Genomic DNA, 22,252 nt, shown 5'->3' with positions numbered 1-22,252 from the left:
TGAATCATAAAATTTGGAATCAAATAATTTTTGAATCATATAAATTTGGATCAATAATATATTCAATTAAATATACTTTTTATTCAAAAAAAGTATGGATCATTATATATTTTGAATGATTTAATTTTGAATCATAAAAAATATAATTGAAGATTATAAAATATTTGAGTCTAAATATTTTTAGATCATAACAAATTAAGGACCATAAACAAGTTAAATCAAAAGTTTTTTTTGAATTATAAATATTTTGAATCATCATATTTTGTATCATATTATGTTCAACATTTTTTTTGTTAATAAACTAATATATCTTGAAATAAATGATAAATACTTCAAAAACATTTATTGAAAAATTCTTTTACAGAGTCACTAGTATAATGAGTAGAAGTATCCGTTAAATTTTCATGATTTTTGGAGAATTTTTTTCTGGTGTTTTTTTATAAGAAAAAGTAAAAAAAAAATTATCAAATTTTCATGATTATGCTCATTTTGTAGAGAAATTAATTTTAAAAACTTTGATTTTTTCAGATTTTTTTCAAAGAAAATAAAAAGTTATTGCAAAAAACTAAATAAAAAAATTAAAAATATAACCCTCATTGGTGTATGGTACCTCCAAATTCGTTTCACATGTAGGAATGAAACAAATATTGCATTACAAATTTTTGGGGTGTGTATGGAGCGGTTTGGTTCGGTTATTGATCAAAACCGAACCATAACCATTATGATTGGTTAATGCATTTTGGTAGCCATTGGGTATGGTTAATATTGATTATGGTTAATGGTTTTTGTCGGTTAACGATTTTGGTTAATGGTTAATATTTGTTAACCCTAATGTTCAAAATAATATAAATGGTGAAAGTATATTGTCATAAAAAATAGAATACAAAAAAGTCCTCGGCGCCAATTTTTATAACCTAAGTTGTAGTAATAGAATAAAATGTGTACCTTTCATACTCAGAGTGAGATAACACATAGTCACATTCAAAATCAAAAACATTTAATAAAAATATAAACGATTAAACAAAATTGACATTAATAATTTCATATATTGATAATTGATATTAACATTAAAAAAAGTCAAACATTCATACACGTTCAATGCGATTAAATCAAAAACTATAAAATAAAATAGCCAAATATTCATATTATGTGTTATCTGGATAAAATAATCTAATCACTCATATACATAAGTCAAAAACAGTAAACTAAAAAAGCCAAAAAAATATATACATTCTTAATGTATCACAAAGTCAAGAAGAACCAAAAACTTAACTTACCTAGAAGTTTTGATTATACAGTCAAAAAATCCTTCCAACAGAACTATAAAGTCAAAACAATCTCAGATTTGGATTGATGGTGTGAGAAGCCTCCGATTAGGATTATGAATGTGAAGATAAAACTAATTGTGAATAATGTTTACAAATTGTAGAATTAGTCGATTATGAATTACTACATTAATCAATAATCTAACTCAATACATGATTGGAAGATTGTGTGCGTCTACGTGATCAACCTTTGATGGTTTGATTGCTTGTACGTCTTCTGATAAGTGAGAATTAATGAATTATATTTTGAAAATCTAATGGGTCTTAAATAAGTTTGACTATATTATTTTATATATAATCTATAATTTTTATATATTAAAATATAAAGTTAGCGGTTCGGTTAATAATGGTTCGGTTACCCTATAAAACCATAACCGAACCATTAGTTATCGGTTAACAAAAATTAGAAACCGAACCAACGGTTTTTAAAATGGTTTGGTTATATCGATTAATTTGGTTTTGGTTTGGTTTTTCGGTTATTATGTTCACCACTAACAAATTTAACCCTCATATTTTATTGGTACCTGCACCTTTTACATTATTTTCATAATTACCCCTTCAGCTTTTAACACTTGATTATTTTTTCACAAGGAATCTTAACCTTTAATTTTTTTCAAACTAACGTTACAGATTTGTCCTCGTAGTTCTCACCATTTTTTGAGTTTTCTCCCGATCATATATATATATATATACACACACACAGTGGCGGACGCATAATGTTTTAGTAGAGGTGTCCCTCGTAGTTTAAGCCAGTGCACCTAATAGAAAAAACAAAATAAATAAATAAATAAATAAATTTTACACTACGCGTCGGAAATTGAGCAGTGGCCCGGGACCCCCCAGGCTCCACTAAGGTCCGCCCCTGTGTGTATGTGTATATATATATATATATATATATATATATATATATATATATATATATATATATATATATATATAGAGAGAGAGAGAGAGAGAGAGAGAGAGAAAAAAAAAGTTCAATAGAGAACCATTATTAATCAAGAAACCAAAGAACCAATCCAAAGCGTAAGAATTTAAAGCGATCAACGTCAAAATGAAGAGTTGTAAACTTTTATAATGGATGCATATGTACCGGATTATAACAAAACCCACTTCGTTTTTTTCATTTAAAATTTTTTTTAGGCCAAGTTTTTTATCAAAAAAAAACCGAATATACCGTTGTTCACGATTTTTCGTCCTCTTTCCATAGAGATCCATGATGATATATATAAAAAACGAACTTTTTTTTTCGAAAAAAACCTACTTACTTTTCTTAGTTTTTTCAATATTTAAGTTTATTTTTATAAAAAAAAACTAATTATACCAAAAATATTAATTTTTTATACTCTATTAATAAACATCAACACCGATTTTAAAAAAAAAAACCTCGAAGAGTGTAGATTCACACTGTGAATCTAAATTGTAAATATTTCAATTTTTAACATTCACAATATGAAAAATGTCGAACAGTTCAGAGTCACATTGTGAATCTGAATTACTATTATGCACACTGTGAATCCGAGAAAGTTTACAGAAAAAAAAAACATCGATCAGTGTAGATTCACACTGTGAATCTAAACTGTAAATATTTCAAATTTTAACATTCACAATGTGAAAAAGCTCCGATCAGTTCAGATTCACACTGTGAATCTGACTTATTATTATGCACACTGTGAATCTGAGGAAGTTCACAATGTAAATATGAACAGGTTCACAATATGAATCTGAACAGGTTCACAATGTGAATCTGAACTGAAATATCGTTTTTTTTTAACATGAATATGAATCTATGTTTAAAAAGTACAACAAATATGAATTTTGATATATTTATTAATTTTTTTTCTATAAAAAACTAGACCTTAACTTTTTTCATCAAAGAAAATAAAGTGAGTTTTTTTCGAAAAAACAAAGTTTGTTTTTTATATATCATCATGGATTTTCATGGAAAGATGATGAAAAATCGTGAACAACGGTATATTCAGTTTTTTTTTTTTGATAAAAAAGATGGCCTAAAAAAATTTTAAATGAAAAAAAGTGGTGGGTTTTTTTTGTAAAGGGTGAATTTTTTGGTATAATCCGGTGTGTGTGCGTCAAATGTAAAAGTGTACATCTATTTCCTTGGCCGTTGATCGTTATGATTTCCGACGCTCACGATTGGTTCCTTGGTTAATTATGGTTCTCTATTGAAACTCACCACACACACACACACACACACACACACACATATATATATATATATATATATATATATATATATATATATATATATATATATATATATATATATATATATATATATATATATGGTGAGGTTCAATGGAGAACCATAATTAACCAAGGAACCATGAAACCAATCTTTTTTTCAACTTTTAGAACTTATTTTTTATCAAAAAGATAAAACTAAAAATACAGAAATTCATAACTTTTTATCATTTTTCCAATGATATCAAATTCGATTTTTTTTTATGTCAAATTCACAATGTGAATCTTTGAAAATTCACAATGTGAATCCGGATTCACACGGTGAATCCGAAAAATATTTTTCACATTCACAATGTTAATATATGAATTTAGATATTTTTAGATTTTTTTTTCGATAAAGAATAAGGTCTAGAAATTGAAAAAAAGATTTGGTTCCTTGAAGAACCAATAATTATGGTTTGCTATTGAATTTTTCCATATATATATATATATATATATATATATATATATATATATATATATATATATATATATATATATATATATATAGTCGAGTGAAAATATTTGGTCTGTAGCTCAAGGAGATGCTTCTTCCAGTATAACGAATAAGCAAAAAGACGCAACAACAATGGGATTGTTGGATGGAAACGGAGAGTTCACGCTAGTCTACGAGGATAATGAAGGAGATAGAATTCTTGTTGGCGATGTTCCTTGGGAGTAAGAATAGTTGTTTTTTTTTTTGGCTTTCATTTAACTTTTTAATGTGACTCGCGGCCTAGAAATGATTTACTAATACGATCAATAAACGTTTTTGTGCAGCATGTTTTTATGTTCGGTAAAGAGGCTTCGTGTGTTGAAAACATGTGAATTGTCTGTTTTCCATCTATAAAAGGATAGATCACAAGTAACATCAATCCATTAATATATTATTCAGTTTTGTCAGATTAAAAAATTGTTACAAAATGGTTTATGTAGTAAAAGTTCTCATTTTTGTTGAAAAATTGAAACAAAATAGTGCTAGTTAATGCATTAATGTGTATTTGAGTTGTTGATATTTGCCTAATAAGTTGCATGTAAATGGGAGGGCAGATCAAGTCTTTAAATGGAAATTTTTTAGTTCAAACTTATTGTTCTTATCATCGCGAGCCACTTTAGCTTGAGAAATTTCCGAAAATAATAAAAAACAAACTCAAGATTCAAAACGTCCAAAAAAATCGGATTTTCAAAAATCTAAATTACGTGAATTGTTCTTATGGTTTGGGGTAATTTACGCTTTTGGTTCCTATTTTTTTTTTGGTTAAGTGGGACGGTTCCTAAGATGTAATTTTGTTGTGCGTTTGGTCCCTACCATATCTAAAAAGACTCTATTGCCTTTTTATATCTTTTTCATTTGTTAATTATTTATTTCTTATTTATTCATTAAAAATATTATTAAAAACAAAAGGGTCTCACCCCTTACTCATTCCCGATTACCATCATCCATTTTACCTATTCTCTCTCTCTCTAAACCATTAATGAAGACTCTATTGTCACCACTCACCACTCACTGGACCTCCGTTAATCACTGCTTCGTCTTCCATTGACCGACGTCGACGACTCTTACACACCACTTTCTCTGATTGACCCCAAACCACAATCTAAACTCTAAAGCTAACTTAACGGGGGATTTAAAATACACCCGAAAAAAAGTCAAAACGACTTATTAAAAACCTTTAATAGTAAACTTAATTAAAATAATATTAAAAATGTAATGATGGAATATATACGAATGACAGATTAACGGTCAGTGATTTCAAAATTATTTTAATGTTTTTTTAGAGTAAATTACAGAAATGGTCCTTATACTTTGGTTTGATTTTCAGTTTTATTCACTAATTTAAAAATTAATAGATTGTATCCCTATAGTTTATGAATATTACACTTTTAGTCCTTATTTCATATAAAAACACTAACTTATTCTTCCTTTTTCTTTTTTTCTTTTAACAGTTTATTATTATTATTATTATTATTATTATATAACAATTTTATTTGTTCTTTATTTTAATAGAGTTTGTATAGATTTCATATAATTTTTTTTTTCAAATTAATTATATATATATATATATATATATATATATATATATATATATATATATATATATATATATATATCAAAATTACAAAAATGGTCCTTATGGTTTACTAAAAGTCACAAAGCCAGTTCCTGATATTTTTTTTTACGAATATGGTTTCTGTGGTTTCCAAAACTTGCATGAATGACCCTTTTTGGTAACGTCGTATTATACATAATTTTATTTTTATTAATAATTTTCATTCGTTAACTTAAAAAAAACTATTTTTACGTGTTTATTTTTATATATTTTTCGGTATAATTCAAGGTGGTTAACCTTTCTTTTGTTATTATTTTTTTTTAAATTACATGGTTTTTTTTATAAACTTTTCGGTTTAAATTCGAGTTTGTTTACGTTTCGAACAATAAAAAATAACGATCACAAACAATTAAACGAACAATAAAAAATATAATATGATATTTTTTTTACTACTATAACAAATAAAATTATCATTTTCAATTACCACCGTTTCGTCAAACAATGTCATATTTTAATTTTATTAATTATCAGGGACATTAACTACATGAATATTACAATTATTATGTGGTGCATTCGATGGAATATATGCATTAAGTCGAGCATTATACAGTATTTCCCATCCAGCGGCACGTTCTGATCTGTGGTGACGCCAAAGTGACAAAATTGTAGGCATTGGATGTAATTCTTGTAAATCAACTTTTACGTAATGACCATTATAAACGAAGGCGATAACAATAGATCTATGATGTGAAATATCTTGCGGACCATGCCAAAGTGGAAAACAGGTCGACGAACCTTGTTTGACTAAAAATTAGACAATTACGCCATACTTATTAGCGATGAGGAATCCAGTATCCGACATAATTAACCAATATTCACTTTGTGCAGAACCAAATCCAGTTAAACTCAACGAGTGTCGTACGTTGTTTATATCATCCTGAAAAATCATTGCATATCGTCCCCAATTTTCTAACAACTCGTTGTATAAGTCTGAGCGGATTTGACGCCAATAATTTTGACAATACCCGAGGGAGACAGCTATTGCCCGAAATCCACAATTTCCATCTCCCTCCACATCTTCAATGTTTGTAACAAATGGATGAAATTCATTTGGAATTTCACTCATAAGTGAATTTGAATAAAATGTTGAAGGTTCTTGAAACGAAAATGTATTGTGCCTCTCTGGTTCCTGGTTTAAATCAAACTGATTAGACCCATTATAATCTGACATAGACATCGCAAAACTATGTCTACGAGGATATTGAGTCGTTGGATCTTGAGTAGGCGGAACAGTAGGTCTTGTTTGTGTACTCAACCGCGGACGTCCATGTTAACTGTAGCACCTGGTTCCTGGTATGTATTTTATTTAAGTATTTTGCATTTTTGGCCTGGGACTCGGCGAGTTGAAGGACCAACTCGTCGAGTAGAAACGGATTTGATAGGGGATTTAAATGACGGACTCGTCGAGTCGGCTTCCAGACTCGACGAGTAGACTCTGACTGGACAAAACCCTAATCTAAGGGTTTGCACCCTATTTAAACATCTCATTCAGCCACCCTTCATCCCTATTGCTTCCAGAAAACCCCCATAGCAAACCCTAGTCGTTTGTATAAAGAGCTAAGGCATTTGTGGTGCTTTTTGGTGATTTTGAACTCAAAGGAGAAGGAAAAGCCTAGAGGAATCAAGAGGAGACCAAGGGAGTTCAAGTTTGTGCACCATTTGCAGTTCACAGAAGGTATAAAGTCGATACCTTGCTTGTTGTTTTGCTATATCCCTTTTTGGGGAGATTTAGGGCTTTTATAAGCCATTCTTGGTAACCAACCATGATTGCAAGCATAGTTGGGGGTTGAGGCTTCGGATCTAGGTCCAGGGAGGAATTACGAGGCAGAAAGGGGCTGCTTTTGCACCCATGGAAGCCCCCATGCAACCCAAGAGTCTCTTTTAGAGCCTTTTAGACTCAAAGTCCGATGCATGCACGTAAAGTTCGTAACTTTACGTGCTAGATCGAGTTTAGGGACCTAGATCTATCATTTGGACAAGAGTTATACACCAGAAATCGAAGAAATAAGACTTGGACTGTATCGACTCGGCGAGTCGTTCTTGGGACTCGACGAGTCCGAGGTTAGACTTCCCTTTTCTGTTATGGGTCAAGGAGACCCAGTGGAGTGCTGGAAAGGTTTTAGAGGGTCCGGAGGAGTGACCCAACGTATTGGGATAAGCCATAGTCCTGGAGTTCATAGGACTCGGTGAGTACATGAACAGACTCGGCGAGTCCAAGGCAATCTCCCAACTCTTGAGGATGAACTCGACGAGTTGTTCATACAACTCGGCGAGTCGAGGACATGACTTGTTTATAGGAAGGAGATGAACTCGACGAGTTGTTCATACAACTCGGCGAGTCGGATGAAGGTTCATCCAGGGTTGTTCTAGAAGGAGAACTCGTCGAGTCGTTGCCAAACTCGACGAGTAGAGGCGTGAAGAAGGTCAGATGAAAGGATAGGGACTCGACGAGTTGGCGGCCCAACTCGGCGAGTCGGGTCAACTGGAAGTTGACTTTGACTTTGTCTTGGACTTGGTCAGGGATAAAATGGTCATTTTACCCTAAGAATAGATATCATACTCTGACTAAGTGTTTTTGTGGGGATTATAGCCGGAGGATTTCCGGAGCAGCAGCAGACAGAGATTTTCCCCGCGCAGATTATCAGCAGCTTCGTTCAAGGTGAGTTACCTTCCAGTAGCGGTGGGTCTACGGCCAGAATGCCGGCCCACTAGTAGGAGTTGTATGTTAGATGATTGTCTTTGTGATATTCATCTAAGTTTGCTACTACCTGATGTGTTATGTGCTAGTATGATATGATGTTATATGCTAGTAGCAGTAGGGGAGATAGTCCCCAAGATTTCCGGTCGATAGGGCCGAAGGGGGTAGTCATACCCAGTCATGCTATATAGAATATGATTATGTGTTATATGTTATGTGGTAGTAGTAGAGGGGTGAAATAGTCCCCAATATCCGGTCGAGAGGACCGAAGGGGAGGCCAACACCCAGATATGCTAGGCAGTATCCGTTCGAGAGGACCGAAGGGGAGGCCAGCACCCAGATATGCTAGGCAGTATCCGGTCGAGAGGACCGAAGGGGAGGCCAGCACCCAGATATGCTAGGCATTATCCGGTCGAGAGGACCGAAGGGGTAGGTCGGGCACCCAGATATGCCTGACAGTATATGTATGTTATGTGATTGTATGGTATGCGGTACGATGGGGGAACTCACTAAGCTTCGTGCTTACAGTTTACAGTTTTGGTTTCAGGTACCTCTTCATCAAAGGGGAAGGAGCTGGCGCGGTAGCAGCACATTACACACACACATTGATTTTCCACACTTGAGATATTCTGGGATTGTACTCTGACATGTTGCTACTTTATGATTTGGGTTTCCAGACATGTTATATTGATTTACGAAACGATATATTTTCACGTAGTTTTCTCATGAATGTTTTATACTTAGTTAATTAAAATGAAATTTTTGGACTCGAAATTTGGGATGTTACAAGTTGGTATCAGAGCCTTGGTTTGAGGGATTCGGACACACCCTCGGGGGTGTCTGGACTCAAACCGAGGAATTAAAAGGTTTTTACAAAGAAAATGGTTTTCTAAAAGCTAAGTTAAAAGTGTTAAGAAAGAACAAGGTGTGTGATGTGCGCGACCGGCCGATCTCAAGTTAGTTTTTCCCCAAAGTACCCATACAAGTTTATGTTATGATTATCAGTTCAGTAGAACAGCATGCTAGATTAGGACTAAGGATCTAGGAGGATGCCTTATGTGCCTGTTATATGTGTATGAGCCTTATGAATGGCATGCTAGTATAGATTCCTGAGTAGAGGATAGAGCATTATATTTGGATTATGTGGTTAGGTTTCCTTTCGTCGAAATGCTACTTGCTTTGTGCTTTGTGGGACTCTGAGTGATGGGAGTTAGCCATTAGGTGAATACGTTAAGTCACATGTGATCAGGGTTGAATAATCTCAGAGTGCTAGAATTGGCCCTATTGCGCAGCTCTCGTTTGAGTCTAACCGTTGTAGGGACGTATCCCTTACCCGAAGGATTATCCGAGCCTCGTCGCATGTGATGGTGTTCAGGTAGCGGCTAATTGGCATCATGAGAATACCTTCAGTAGCTGAGGACTGAGTTTGGATTGGTGATTACCCTAGGGCAAGCCTAGGAAGAGAATAGCAGCTATTAGTGCCAGTAGAAGGGACTTGGTGGAGTCAAGGCAGTTCTTGAGGAAAGTACGGATAGATGTGGAAGGTAGTATGGGCCCGTACTACCGGAAGCAGAGGATCCGTACTTGAATCGAGGAAGGCTGAGGCAAGACCAGGGAACTTGTGATGGATGTGATCCCTCTAGATGTATCAGTATCACTGTCGGTTGTCATTATGTATTGCAGAATGTGTTGGGTTTTGAGCATTCTAACACTCCTATTGTGTACATGCAACCCTATAAACCTTGGATCTATGTTTTCTCTATTATACATGCAAATATTAACTATTCCAAGGTTTCATCCTAACTAGCATATTATGAAGCACCTATACTACAAAGTTCTAGTTAGATAACATACCTTTTGATGTAGCTTGATGTCTTCAAGCTTTAAGAGCTTAGCCCCAATAGTGTGGAAGCCTCAAATGGAATCACAAATCACCAAAACACCTTGGAAGAACTTGAGAGAATATATATGCACACTAAAATCGGCCCACTCTTATTTTCACACACTTGTGCCAATTTTGTGAGCCAAGGACCCCTTTATATATTATGGAGGATTAGGGTTACATCCATGTAAACCCTAATACCCATGACCTTTCATTTACATAGGATCCATGGGTTAAAAGCTCCATGGACCATCCATGAAAGCTTAGCCCAACCTAAATGAACTTGGCCCATTCCATATATATAAGAGTCCATATTTAATTAGTTCTTTTTGATCACTTAATTAATTCTAAATTAATTCTTGATCAATACTAATTAAATAATATGATTCCATATTAATATATTAGAACTTATAATATATTAATATAAATCATAAATATACTATTCTCAAAAGACTATCCATATAAATTGTGCCGGTGAAGTGCAACCCAAATGGACCATGCCGGGTCGGGTCAAGTACATACCAAATATAGTTATGGACTTAGACATTAATCCAACAATCTCCCATTTGGATAAGTCTAAAACTATTATTGAGTATGACTTCAAAACCTAACTGGCAATCGTAGCTCTTAAAGCCGCTGTCGAACTCTGACCTTGTCAATGACTTGTCCATTAGATAAGGGATCATATATTCCTCCATTCTAGATATCATATGGACTGAGACATGGATTATAATCATTCTCTCTGTCCATTTGTTGTTTCCTAATTTTCGATTTATGATGACTGACTGATTGAACAAATCAAATCAGTCCTGGCTTGGCCAAGCACTCACATGTGTCATCGCTAAATCATCGAGGGGCCCACAGATATCGCTTTTATCCCGAAGGTAAAAGGAATGGATAAACTTCGACTCATATGGCTTGTTCTACTACTTGTTGAATCATACACAAAGGCACGTTTTATAACATCGAGTTACCAAATGCGTTTTCGTGCAATCAATGTATAACCAACTCATAGTAACAACTCATATCTCTAGGTTTGAAGAATATAAGATATTATCGTCTCATGATCACTCGTGATAAAATCCATGAAGTGATTCAAATGAGCGCGGGTTGAATCCAATACTCAGAACTTATGAGCACTCATGAGTGTTGTAGCACCACTTTGTCCACCAACTTGGACCTCTACAAACCAACCCATGACAGTCTTGATTCATATCTACTTCCAACATATGACCGACTGTGGATGGTTTGAATAACTTAATCATTCAGGAAGAGCGACTTAGTTATTCTGGAAGTCAAAACATGCAAAGTGAAACACAAGAATAAATGAATCAAATATGGTATCAAACCCTATGAATATAAATAAACACTTTTATTTATCACCATACTAATTACTCATTATTCATTGTTTCGGTTTTATCAACTTTATACTTGAATTAAAAACACTAGTTGTCCCATGCTCCAAGCATGTACACTATGTTTTTCTTAAACAATAGCTTTGCCATACACCAAGTATGCACTCTATGTTTGTCTATGATCCTTACTTTGTGAAATAAACCAATTGAACATAATTTCAATGATTCTAATTTCACTCTCCCAAATCCTTATCGAAAAATGTGAGAATTTCAAATTCCTATCATTTATCGAAATCTGTTTAGATTTTAAACTTATATGCACTGACCCTCCTGTAACGAATATGTACAAAGTCACAAAGACTTGTCAACAGTCATTATAAGGTATTCCAATGGAGATCAACTCCATGGAAACTAAGTCTCATATTCAAAGTACATTGCTTTGGACATGCTTCTTGCATTAAGTTTTCTAATCTTACACAGATAACTTCCACCTATGGAGACAACTCCATACTCTAATTTTGACTATCACTTATGAATAAGAGATGCCACTTTTCAGAATATGTCAATATGGTCCTTCCAAAATTAGCACTATACTTCCAACTGTCCCTGAGCAACCAATCTTTGGTAAACCTCAGATTGTCCTCGACAATTTCTTAATCATTTTAGTCATATCCAATTCTAGACCTTTTCCCTTCTTAATGCCTCTGGGCATTTGGAAAAATTTAGAAATGAAAAATATTATAGCACATGCAATCGATCCTGCACCCAAAGCAAATGGTACACGATTCATGATGTCTCACATAAAGACATGATTCTAGACCAGTCTTTTGCTACAATATTTTTATTTGCCATGTTTTCAAAATTTGACTATGAAGAGGGATGCCGTAATCATAATTGAATTTTGAGAACACAATATATAGAATTTCCTTAAGTTGAACCAATCCAACATGAAATTCATATATATATATATATATATTCTTGACTAAAGATGATTAAGGTCTCAATATAAGCCTTTAGAACTGAAATGAAGTATATCCTCTCCCTTAATTATAGCAAAACAACTTTTTCAATCCCTGCAGCCTCACGAATTGAAACTTTTGTTTTCTATAATTAACATTGCTAACTTGCAACACTAACAATAATTATCATGCTCCCACTAACATGATGATTATTAGCATAACACTTATGCTCCCACTAGGTTTGACATGTACTCAGAAATCAGCTGGACTTCTAGAAATCAATACTTTATTGACTTTCTTACCAAAGTTCAGATTTCTGATACGAGATGCTTTGATAAAACTTTATCAAAATCATACACCTTTCCTTAGATATCATGCATGTGTGTCTAAACAATTTCAGAACTATGAAAAAGGATGCCGTAATCATAGTCTCAATTGTTTAGACCTTTTGCCATCTGCTTCAAATCTACTTGGTGGAAGTGTTTCCTCACCATCATTTTCATGAATCGGAGAGAAACCTTATGACCATTAGATTTTATGGTGTATGTGTTCTTATCCATGTGAATCGTCAAAACCATAGTCATAAGACAAGGATAATGACAAATCCAAACTCATATGGACTGAACTTATGCAATCTTAACTTCTTGCCACCTGGCAGTACAGTGCCTGCCATTGCTTCCAAGTTGTTATGCAACCAATTGAGAACTTTCAGAACTCCTATGCAAAGCCAACTTTAACTGGAATGGGCACAGAATATGTCAACACGATAGGTTATAAACCTCAAGTCGTGTGCTAGTGAAGAACCTCAGGTTTTATTCTTTATTAGTTCTTGAAATTCTTTTTAGGATCTTTAAGACTCCCACTATCCTCTTGACATATAAGACTATCTTGCAAAATATTCAAGAGATAGTGCGGATTCTTTATCAAGACAAACACTTCACACAATTGGCCTTAGTTGGTCTTTGTTTTATCCAAAACATCACAACTTACCAATTTCAAATGTACAAGAGTAGGACACTTTTACTCTTACATTTGACAAGTGTTTTAAACCTTTCTTTAAGATATGTCACTCAAGTTACAATCTTGGAGTATGACTCTAAGAATTGTTTTGGAACGAAGTATGACTCATCTTCCTGATCTAACCATTTCAACAATTCATGACTCCTCTTCTTAGTCATAAGAATGCACTAAGATGACCTTTAGAGGACTAATTGTGATATGATTTCTAAATCATTAAGATGATCACAAACATGATACTAAAGTACTCTCCCACCTTTTCAGATTTGAGAAACTTTTATCTTTCTGCCTAATTTGATTCTTCCCATTCGTACTGCCATACATTGAGACTTTTCCAATGTTTCAGAATTATACTTAAACTTGTAAGTATAACCATATTTACTAAACTTTAGTAAATCAAATAGTCTTAACGAGCTTTGTGGTGGACATGACCAGTGCACAAGAATGTGTACTCGATCCCTTTAGTCCTTCACTTGACTCACACATCCATGTGAACAAGTAATTAGTCTTGATTTTCCAATGCTTGAAAGTTCTCATTCATTATACTATTCAACTTGCATGATTCCAAGTTTCGGTCCAATTGAAACTTGGGTGATGAGGAACTTTCCTGATTTGGTAAATTTAGACACTACCACAAATGAAAGAATCAAATCCATTTTCCAATATTGCTGTCAGTGGAATCATATAAGCAACAATTTTCCACAAATGCCATTGTAAGGATACTTCAAATAAATAAAATTAAACAATTTTCTTTTATTTTAAAACTTTGCGGAAAAACTTATCCTTACAATCCACATGGAAAATTGTTGTTATCTATTCCTTAGCAATATATCATAACTTCTTAAGCAACTGCTCAAAATTCTGATGCGATCGAAATCCACCTTCGTGATCAGAATCAGCATATACTTCCTTTAAGATTTCTCTCTATTCTTTGATTCTTAAAACATCAACATGTGACCCAGTCACATCATGTAATGAGGATCTCAGAATAGAACTTAACAGAGTTAGATAATGGGCTATACCTGATGTAGAGTCAAACTTATTGACTTTAACATCCTTAGGTAAATTTTCCTTTGGCAAAATAAACATATGGACCCTTTGGTAATGGGACTATCTCAGACTTAGCCTTTCTCTTTACCATTTGGTCAACCGGGTTGACTATGGCCAATCCCTTTCCATTGGGAAGAGAATGCTTTTTCTGGATTTCCAGTGTCACCATTGTCACTGTCCATAAAGTTTTTGGGAAGTTGATCTTCTAATCAAATTTGCTTCACTATCGTTCCAAATCATTGCTGATTCAGCAGCACCAAGCAAATAGATATGATCATTAAGGTTCATGTCATAGTCTGTATCATAGTAGTCCCAAAGGAACTCACTATGTGACTTAGAAAGTGATTGAACATCCAACTTTCTCAAGACTTTGAAACCCAACTCTCCCGGCTTGTCAATATGTGACTTCATCTCTAAGATGTGATCACACATAGACCTTGCTTGCCATTAGGGCTTGAGTGACCTTGAACTTGTGGGTTAGGGAGAATAATTGGAGGAGGTGGAGGAAGAGAAGTATGACTTCCATGAGCCAAACTCGGGAAGTCATATTCATTAGGAAAGCTTGGTTTGGGAAGATCATTGTTGTCTAAACCAGACATCAACAATGGGAGAAATTCACGTAAAGTTGATTTAAGTCCTTAATATAACACCCAATATGATATATTAAGGCTAGGACCCAACAAACTATTTTATAACTTGGAAGATGGATGCCGTAATCCAAGCTATAAAATATTTGAAGGTAGGTGAATGACGATTCACCAATTTCCACCAAGATAAACGAAATGTATTATTAGGTTTTAATTGGTTTTGAAACTCCTAGATTCTTTTGAGATTCATTGAACTTTTCAATAGCATGTTTCAATCTCGAGTGTGCCCTTCAGGTTTTGTGACTGGGATGCCGAGGATCACAAAACAAGGTGTGAAGTAACCATGCAAATATACTTGGTACCCTTAATATTTACCCCTCAATCGATGTGCCGGTTAACCACAAACGCTCCAACGATACTATGATAAACATTAAGTTACCCTTTGCCTACCTTGTTAAGTCCAGGTTAGTGTGCCGGTTAACCACACACGCTCCACTAACAGCTTAAACAAAGTGCAAAGTGTAATTTCATGGATTAGCACCTTATTCACATTTTCCTAAGTAACTAAGATTGAGAATTTATAAGTGTTTAGTTACTTAGTATTTATCATTATACTTATAATGAAGGGAGAATTATAGTCCTTGTCTTACCTGTTCGGCTAACGACCCTCCACCGGTCAAGGAAGCGGTGAGTGAGAGTGGACACCCATTAAACTGCCATTTTATAGGCAGTAACCTTATACCCCCCTTATAGACCGGCTTCGTGAATGATGCCTACTAATGGTAAGACGACTTGCTCTTATACATATAATATATTAAACTTTTAATATTATAATAGTATAAGGGTGTATTTTAGACATTTAAAATACTTGGTGGTTTAATCTATTAATTAAACTAGACTTCTAATTTAATTAAACTCAAACCATATATTTAGAGATTTAATAATACTCTTTTAATTAAACGCTTTAATTAACTATTAATAAAATCCATAAAAGTTAATTTGAACTATTCAACAAAACATCATAATTCCAATTATTAAACTCAAAATTAAAACCATTTAATTAATTGTTTAAGTTATGAACCCAAGAGTTTTAGAATTCAATTCTTTTTTTCATAAAAAACTTTTCTCAAATTCCAAAACTTGAGGGCAAGTTTTGTAATTCTTGAAAACCTTTGGATTCCATAACTTATGGAATTAATGATGTTTTATGATGAAACTTTCCATGTTCCATAACTTAAGAACAAGTTATGGAATTCTTTAAAACATTAACACCAAATTTTGTAACTCCATAAAAACTTTGAATCAAATTTTTTTTTTTAAAAAAAACTTTCATATCCATAACTTATGGAAGTTTCAAAAACCCTTAAGATCACAACTTTAAAAAAACTTTTGAGCTCCAAAATTTTATGACAAAATATGTAACTCCTTAAAACATTTAGATCAAACTTTTAAAACTAATAAAATAATCATATCATTTTATCTTTTACTAAATTTGACCTAATTCAACTCATATAGTAAAGTGACTCAAATTTTAAAAATAATTAGTTTTTCATAAAATCAAGTAATTATCTTAAAATATGACAAACTTCATGTTTTTTCCTTTTTTTTCCTTCAACTTGAAAAAAAAATACATTTGCATCAAATATAATAGAAAACAACCCATTGCTCTGATACCACTGTTGGGTTTTGAGCATTCTAACACTCCTATGGTGTACATGCAACCCTATAAACCTTGGATCTATGTTTTCTCTATTATACATGCAAATATTAACTATTCCAAGGTTTCATCCTAACTAGCATATTATGAAGCACCTATACTACAAAGTTCTAGTTAGATGGCATACCTTTTGATGTAGCTTGATGTCTTCAAGCTTTAAGAGCTTAACCCCAATAGTGTGGAAGCCTCAAATGGAACCACAAATCACCAAAACACCTTGGAAGAACTTGAGAGAATATGTATGCACACTAAAATCGGCCCACTCTTATTTTCACACACTTGTGCCAATTTTGTGAGCCAAGGACCCCTTTATATATTATGGAGGATTAAGGTTACATCCATGTAAACCCTAATACCCATGACCTTTAATTTACATAGGAATCATGGGTTAAAAGCTCCATGGACCATCCATGAAAGCTTAGCCCAACCTAAATGAACTTGGCCCATTCCATATATATAAGAGTCCATATTTAATTAGTTCTTTTTGATCACTTAATTAATTCTAAATTAATTCTTGATCAATACTAATTAAATAATATGATTCCATATTAATATATTAGAACTTATAATATATTAATATAAATCATAAATATATATTCTCAAAAGACTATCCATATAAATTATGCCGGTGAAGTGCAACCCAAATGGACCATGCCGGGTCGGGTCAAGTACATACCAAATATAGTTATGGACTTAGACATTAATCCAACACAATGGTGGTACTACGTCCGAGGCCAGCAGTTGGCAGCTCAGGAGAGGGATCGGGTTCGGGCTCAGGTTCCGAACCAGTGGATGAGAGGCTACGCGAGTTCATCGTGTCCGAGATCACTAGAGGCATCCTTGATGCGACCCCGGTCATCTTTGGGTCGATCAAGGAGGGGATCATCGAGCTGATGGAGGATCGCCTCAGGGCGTTTAGGAGCGACATGGCGAACAGCCAGTCAGGATCATGCACACTGTCCTTTAAGGACTTCAGGGGCCGTGGTGCGCCGGATTTCCATGGGGCGAAGGACCCCATTGTGGCCAGGCGATGGATTGCAGACATTGAGTCTGCACAGTTGACTAGCTTCTGCCCCGAGGGGTCGAAGGTGAGATATGCAGCAGGGTGTTTGAGAGACAGGGCCAGAGATTGGTGGGAGTCGGTTGGTGACTCTCTGGGAGCCTCGGCTGTTGAGGCTATGACATGGCCGGATTTTGTGACACGATTCAGGGCTGAGTTCGCACCTGCAGTGGAGCTTCAGTAGTTGGCCAGGGAGTTCCTGGATATGAGATAGACGACTGAGACAGTGGCGGAGATCACCGCCAAGTTCCGGGAGAGGGCGTTATTGGTGCCCCAGTATGCGGGAAATGAGGACATGAGGAGGACCCGCTACCATGACATGTTACGAGCTGACATTCGGGAGCATGTTAGTTTTTCAGCTTGCCCTACCCTAGATTCTATGTTTGCCAGGGCAAGGGAGAGGGAGATTGATCTGGAGCATATCCGGAAGAGGAAGGTAGAGGAGGGGCAGACGACTGGGGCTTCGGGGAAGAAGCCCAAGGGATCAGACGCTAGGCCGAAAGGCCAGCAGGACCGAGGCCGCTGCAGGAAATGAGGCAAGTCACATGAGGGAGCGTGCAGGTTGGGATCGTCGGGCTGCTATAAGTGCGACAAGTTGGGGCACTTCAGCAAGGATTGTACCGCCCCTACACCCACTATTCAGACATCCGAGTTGCTGTGTTTCCACTGCAACCAGAGGGGCCACAAGAAGGCCAATTGCCCCCAGTTGATAGCAGCAGCGCCAGTGAAGGCGCCAGTCCCAGCGACCTTGCGGATTACGGATGGCCAGCAGGGCAAGACCGAGGCTCCAGTGGTGAGGAGGCGGGCCTTCCAGTTGACTGCCGATGAGGCACGCGCCGCACCCGATGTGGTGACGGGTATGATTTCTTCTCCCTAGCTTTATTTTATGTTGCTTATGATATTGATGTGCCATATGATATGTTTCGTTAGGATCGTTCCATGTGAACGGTATCCCACTTCATGTGTTGTTTGATTCGGGCGCTACCCGATCGGTGTGAGCATAGGCACATCAATATGTTTCGTTAGGATACCGTTCCATGTGATCGTTCCATATGATATGTTTCGTTAGGATCGTTCCATGTGCCATATGATATGTTTCGTTAGGATCGTTCCATATGATATGTTTCGTTAGGATCGTTCCATGAAATCCATGTGTTGTTTCTCTTGCGCTTAGCAAGAAGTTTCCTGAGTCCTCGGGTATGTTGGATTGCCCACTAGAGGTTGAGATTGCGGACGACCGATCGGTGTGAGCATCGACAGTTTTCAGAGATTGTGTTCTGAGGCTATTCGAGGAGCGCTACCTGGTGGACTTGGTTCCCATTCCGTTGCGTGGGAACAAGGTGATTATAGGCATGGATTGGTTGAGCCCTAATGGGGCGGTGATAGATTGCGCACAACAGTTAGTGCGAGTCAGGACCCTAAGTGGGGGAGAGTTGGTGATCCACGGCGAGAGGCCATAGCGTGGACCCACATTATGTTCAGCAGCGAGGGCTAGGTGCTACCTTCAGCAGGGCTATGCTGGGTATGTCGCCTATGTTATGGATACCCGGGGGCGGCTAAGGCGACGGTGAGCGATGTTCCAGTGGTGCGAGACTACGCATATGTGTTCCCAGAGGAGCTTCCTGGGATACCTCCGGAGCGGCAGGTGGAGTTTAGGGTCGACCTAGTCCCTGGTGCGGCTCCGATAGCCAGGGCACCGTATCGGTTGGCTCCTCCCGAGATGCAAGAGTTGTCTATGCAGCTGCAGGAGCTGTTAGACAAGGGGTTCATTAGAACGAGCAGTTCACCCTGGGGAGCCCCGATTCTGTTCGTGAAAAAGAAGGACGGGTCGCATCGGATGTGTATAGATTATAGGGAGCTGAATAAGGTAACGGTGAAGAACCGTTACCCACTCCCGAGGATTGATGACCTCTTTGACCAGCTACAGGGAGCATCTTGGTTCTCCAAGATTGATTTGCGTTCAGGGTATCATCAGATCAGGGTCAAAGAGGAGGATGTGCAGAAGACTGCGTTTCGGACGCGTTATAGCCACTATGAGTTTGTGGTGATGCCTTTCGGGCTCACCAACGCTCCTGTCGCGTTCATGGACCTCATGAACCGCGTGTGTAGACCGATGCTGGATCGGTCCGTGATAGTTTTCATTGATGACATCTTGGTCTATTCCAAGACCCAGGAGCAACATGAGGAGCATCTGCGAGAGGTTTTGGATACTTTGAGGAGAGAGAGCTTGTACGCCAAGTTCTCCAAGTGTAAGTTTTGGTTGCGCGAGGTGCAGTTTCTTGGGCACCTTGTCAACCAGAATGGTATTCTGGTCGACCCGGCCAAGGTGGTGGCTGTGATGAGATGGGAGGTTCCGAAGTCTCCATCTGAGATTCGGAGTTTCCTGGGATTAGCCGGCTATTATCGGAGATTCATCTAGGATTTCTCCAAGATAGCCATACCCTTGACGCGGCTGACAAAGAAGACCGTAGTCTTTCGTTGGGGACCTGAGCAGCATGCAGCGTTTGAGACACTGAGACAGAGATTGTGCGAGTAGCCCTGCTAGAGGGCGTACAAGATTTTGTTGTGTACTTGGACGCGTCTATTTCGGGTTTGGGCGCGGTATTGATGCAGAGAGGGCATGTCATCGCCTACGCTTTGAGGCAGTTGAAGCCTCACGAGGCGAACTATCCGACGCATGATTTGGAGTTGGGGGCTGTTGTGTTCGCCCTCAAGATTTGGCGTCATTACCTGTATGGGGTCCGTTGTACCATTTACACGGACCACAAGAGTTTGAGATACCTCATGGATCAGCCGAATCTGAACATGAGGCAGCGCCGGTGGCTAGATGTCGTGAAGGATTACGACTGCGAGATCCTTTACCACCCAGGGAAGGCCAATGTGGTGGCCGATGCGCTTAGCCGTATGGCAGCGCCGATCAGAGATATTTGCATGCGGATGACAGTAGTGACTCCATTGTTGGAACAGATTCGGGAGGCCCAGCAGGAGGCTATGAAGGAGGAACATCGGAAGAGTGAGCGTATAGTGGGACAGGTTTCCTCCTTCGACTATGATAGCCGAGGGTTATTGACTCTTCATCGTAGGGTGTGGGTCCCCTATCATGGAGGCGTGCGCCAGACATTGATGGAGGAGGCGCACAAATCTAGGTTTTATATCCATCCCGGAGCGACGAAGATGTATAGAGATCTTCGTCTTGACTATTGGTGGCCCTGCATGAAGCGGGATGTAGCATGGTATGTGGAGCGGTGCTTGTCCTGCAGGAAGGTCAAGTCCGAGCACCAGAGGCCACACGACAAGATGCAACCGTTGGATATTCCCCTGTGGAAGTGGGAAGATATTACCATGGATTTCATTACCAAACTTCCCAGGACCGCGCGAGGCGTAGATTCGATTTGGGTCATCGTCGATCGATTGGCCAAGAGCGCCCATTTTATTCCGATTCAGGAGAGTATTTCGGCCGAAAGGTTGGCTGATATCTACATCAAGGAGGTGGTGGCGAGGCACGGGGTGCCAGTTTCGGTGATTTCAGACAGGGATGTGCGGTTCACTTCCAGGTTTTGGAAGAAGTTTCATGACGAGCTGGGTACTCGTTTGCACTTTAGCACTGTATTTCATCCGCAGACAGATGGTCACAGCGAGCGGACCATCCAGACTCTGGAGCGGGCGTGTGTGTTAGATTTCGGTGGTAGTTGGGATGCTTAACTCCCATTGGCTGAGTTCTCGTACAACAACAGCTACCACGCGAGTATTGACCATCCTCCCTTCGAGATGTTATACGGGAGGAAGTGCAGAACCCCGATATGTTGGGGTGAGGTTGGCCAGAGGGTCATGGGGAGCACCGAAGTGGTGCTCAAGACGACAGAGAGGATTCAACAGGTTTGGAGTAGACTTCAGACTGCTCAGAGTCGGCAGAAAAGTTATGCTGACAAGCGCCGATCAGACCTGGAGTTTCAGGTTGGGGATATGGTTCTCCTGAAGGTGTCGCCATGGAAGGGCGTCATCCGATTCAGGAAGCGGGGCAAGTTGGGTCCCAGGTATATTGGACCCTTCAGGGTTATAGCCCGGGTGGGCAAGGTGGCGTATAGGCTGGACCTGCCAGCCGAACTCAGTCCGATTCATAGCACCTTTCACGTCTCCCAATTACGGAAATGTTTGGTGGACGATTCGGCAGTGGTACCATTAGAGGATATTGAAAGGACCCACACTTTCATATATATATATATATATATATATATATATATATATATATA

At 37.4% G+C, this 22,252-nt stretch overlaps 1 protein-coding gene across 1 annotated transcript in view; it reads left to right on the top strand.

Annotated features, from left to right (window-relative positions):
* LOC145118937 (auxin-responsive protein IAA28-like) overlaps positions 1-4,569 on the top strand; it is a 13,893-nt gene extending 9,324 nt beyond the window's left edge. The window contains exons 4-5 of the mRNA XM_079054593.1: positions 4,103-4,244; positions 4,347-4,569. Coding sequence (XP_078910719.1) covers positions 4,103-4,244; positions 4,347-4,416 — 212 coding nt within the window. The 3' untranslated portion in view covers positions 4,417-4,569. The remainder of the gene's footprint in view (positions 1-4,102; positions 4,245-4,346) is intronic.
* The last annotated feature ends 17,683 nt before the right edge of the window (positions 4,570-22,252 follow it).

This window comes from Lactuca virosa, chromosome 6, assembly GCF_052849685.1.
Source record: "Lactuca virosa cultivar CGN04683 chromosome 6, Lactuca_virosa_CGN04683_v6, whole genome shotgun sequence".
NCBI classification, from domain to species: Eukaryota; Viridiplantae; Streptophyta; class Magnoliopsida; order Asterales; family Asteraceae; genus Lactuca; species Lactuca virosa.
Note: the sequence above shows the minus strand (reverse complement) of the source record. Positions and strands in the feature narration are given on the sequence as shown.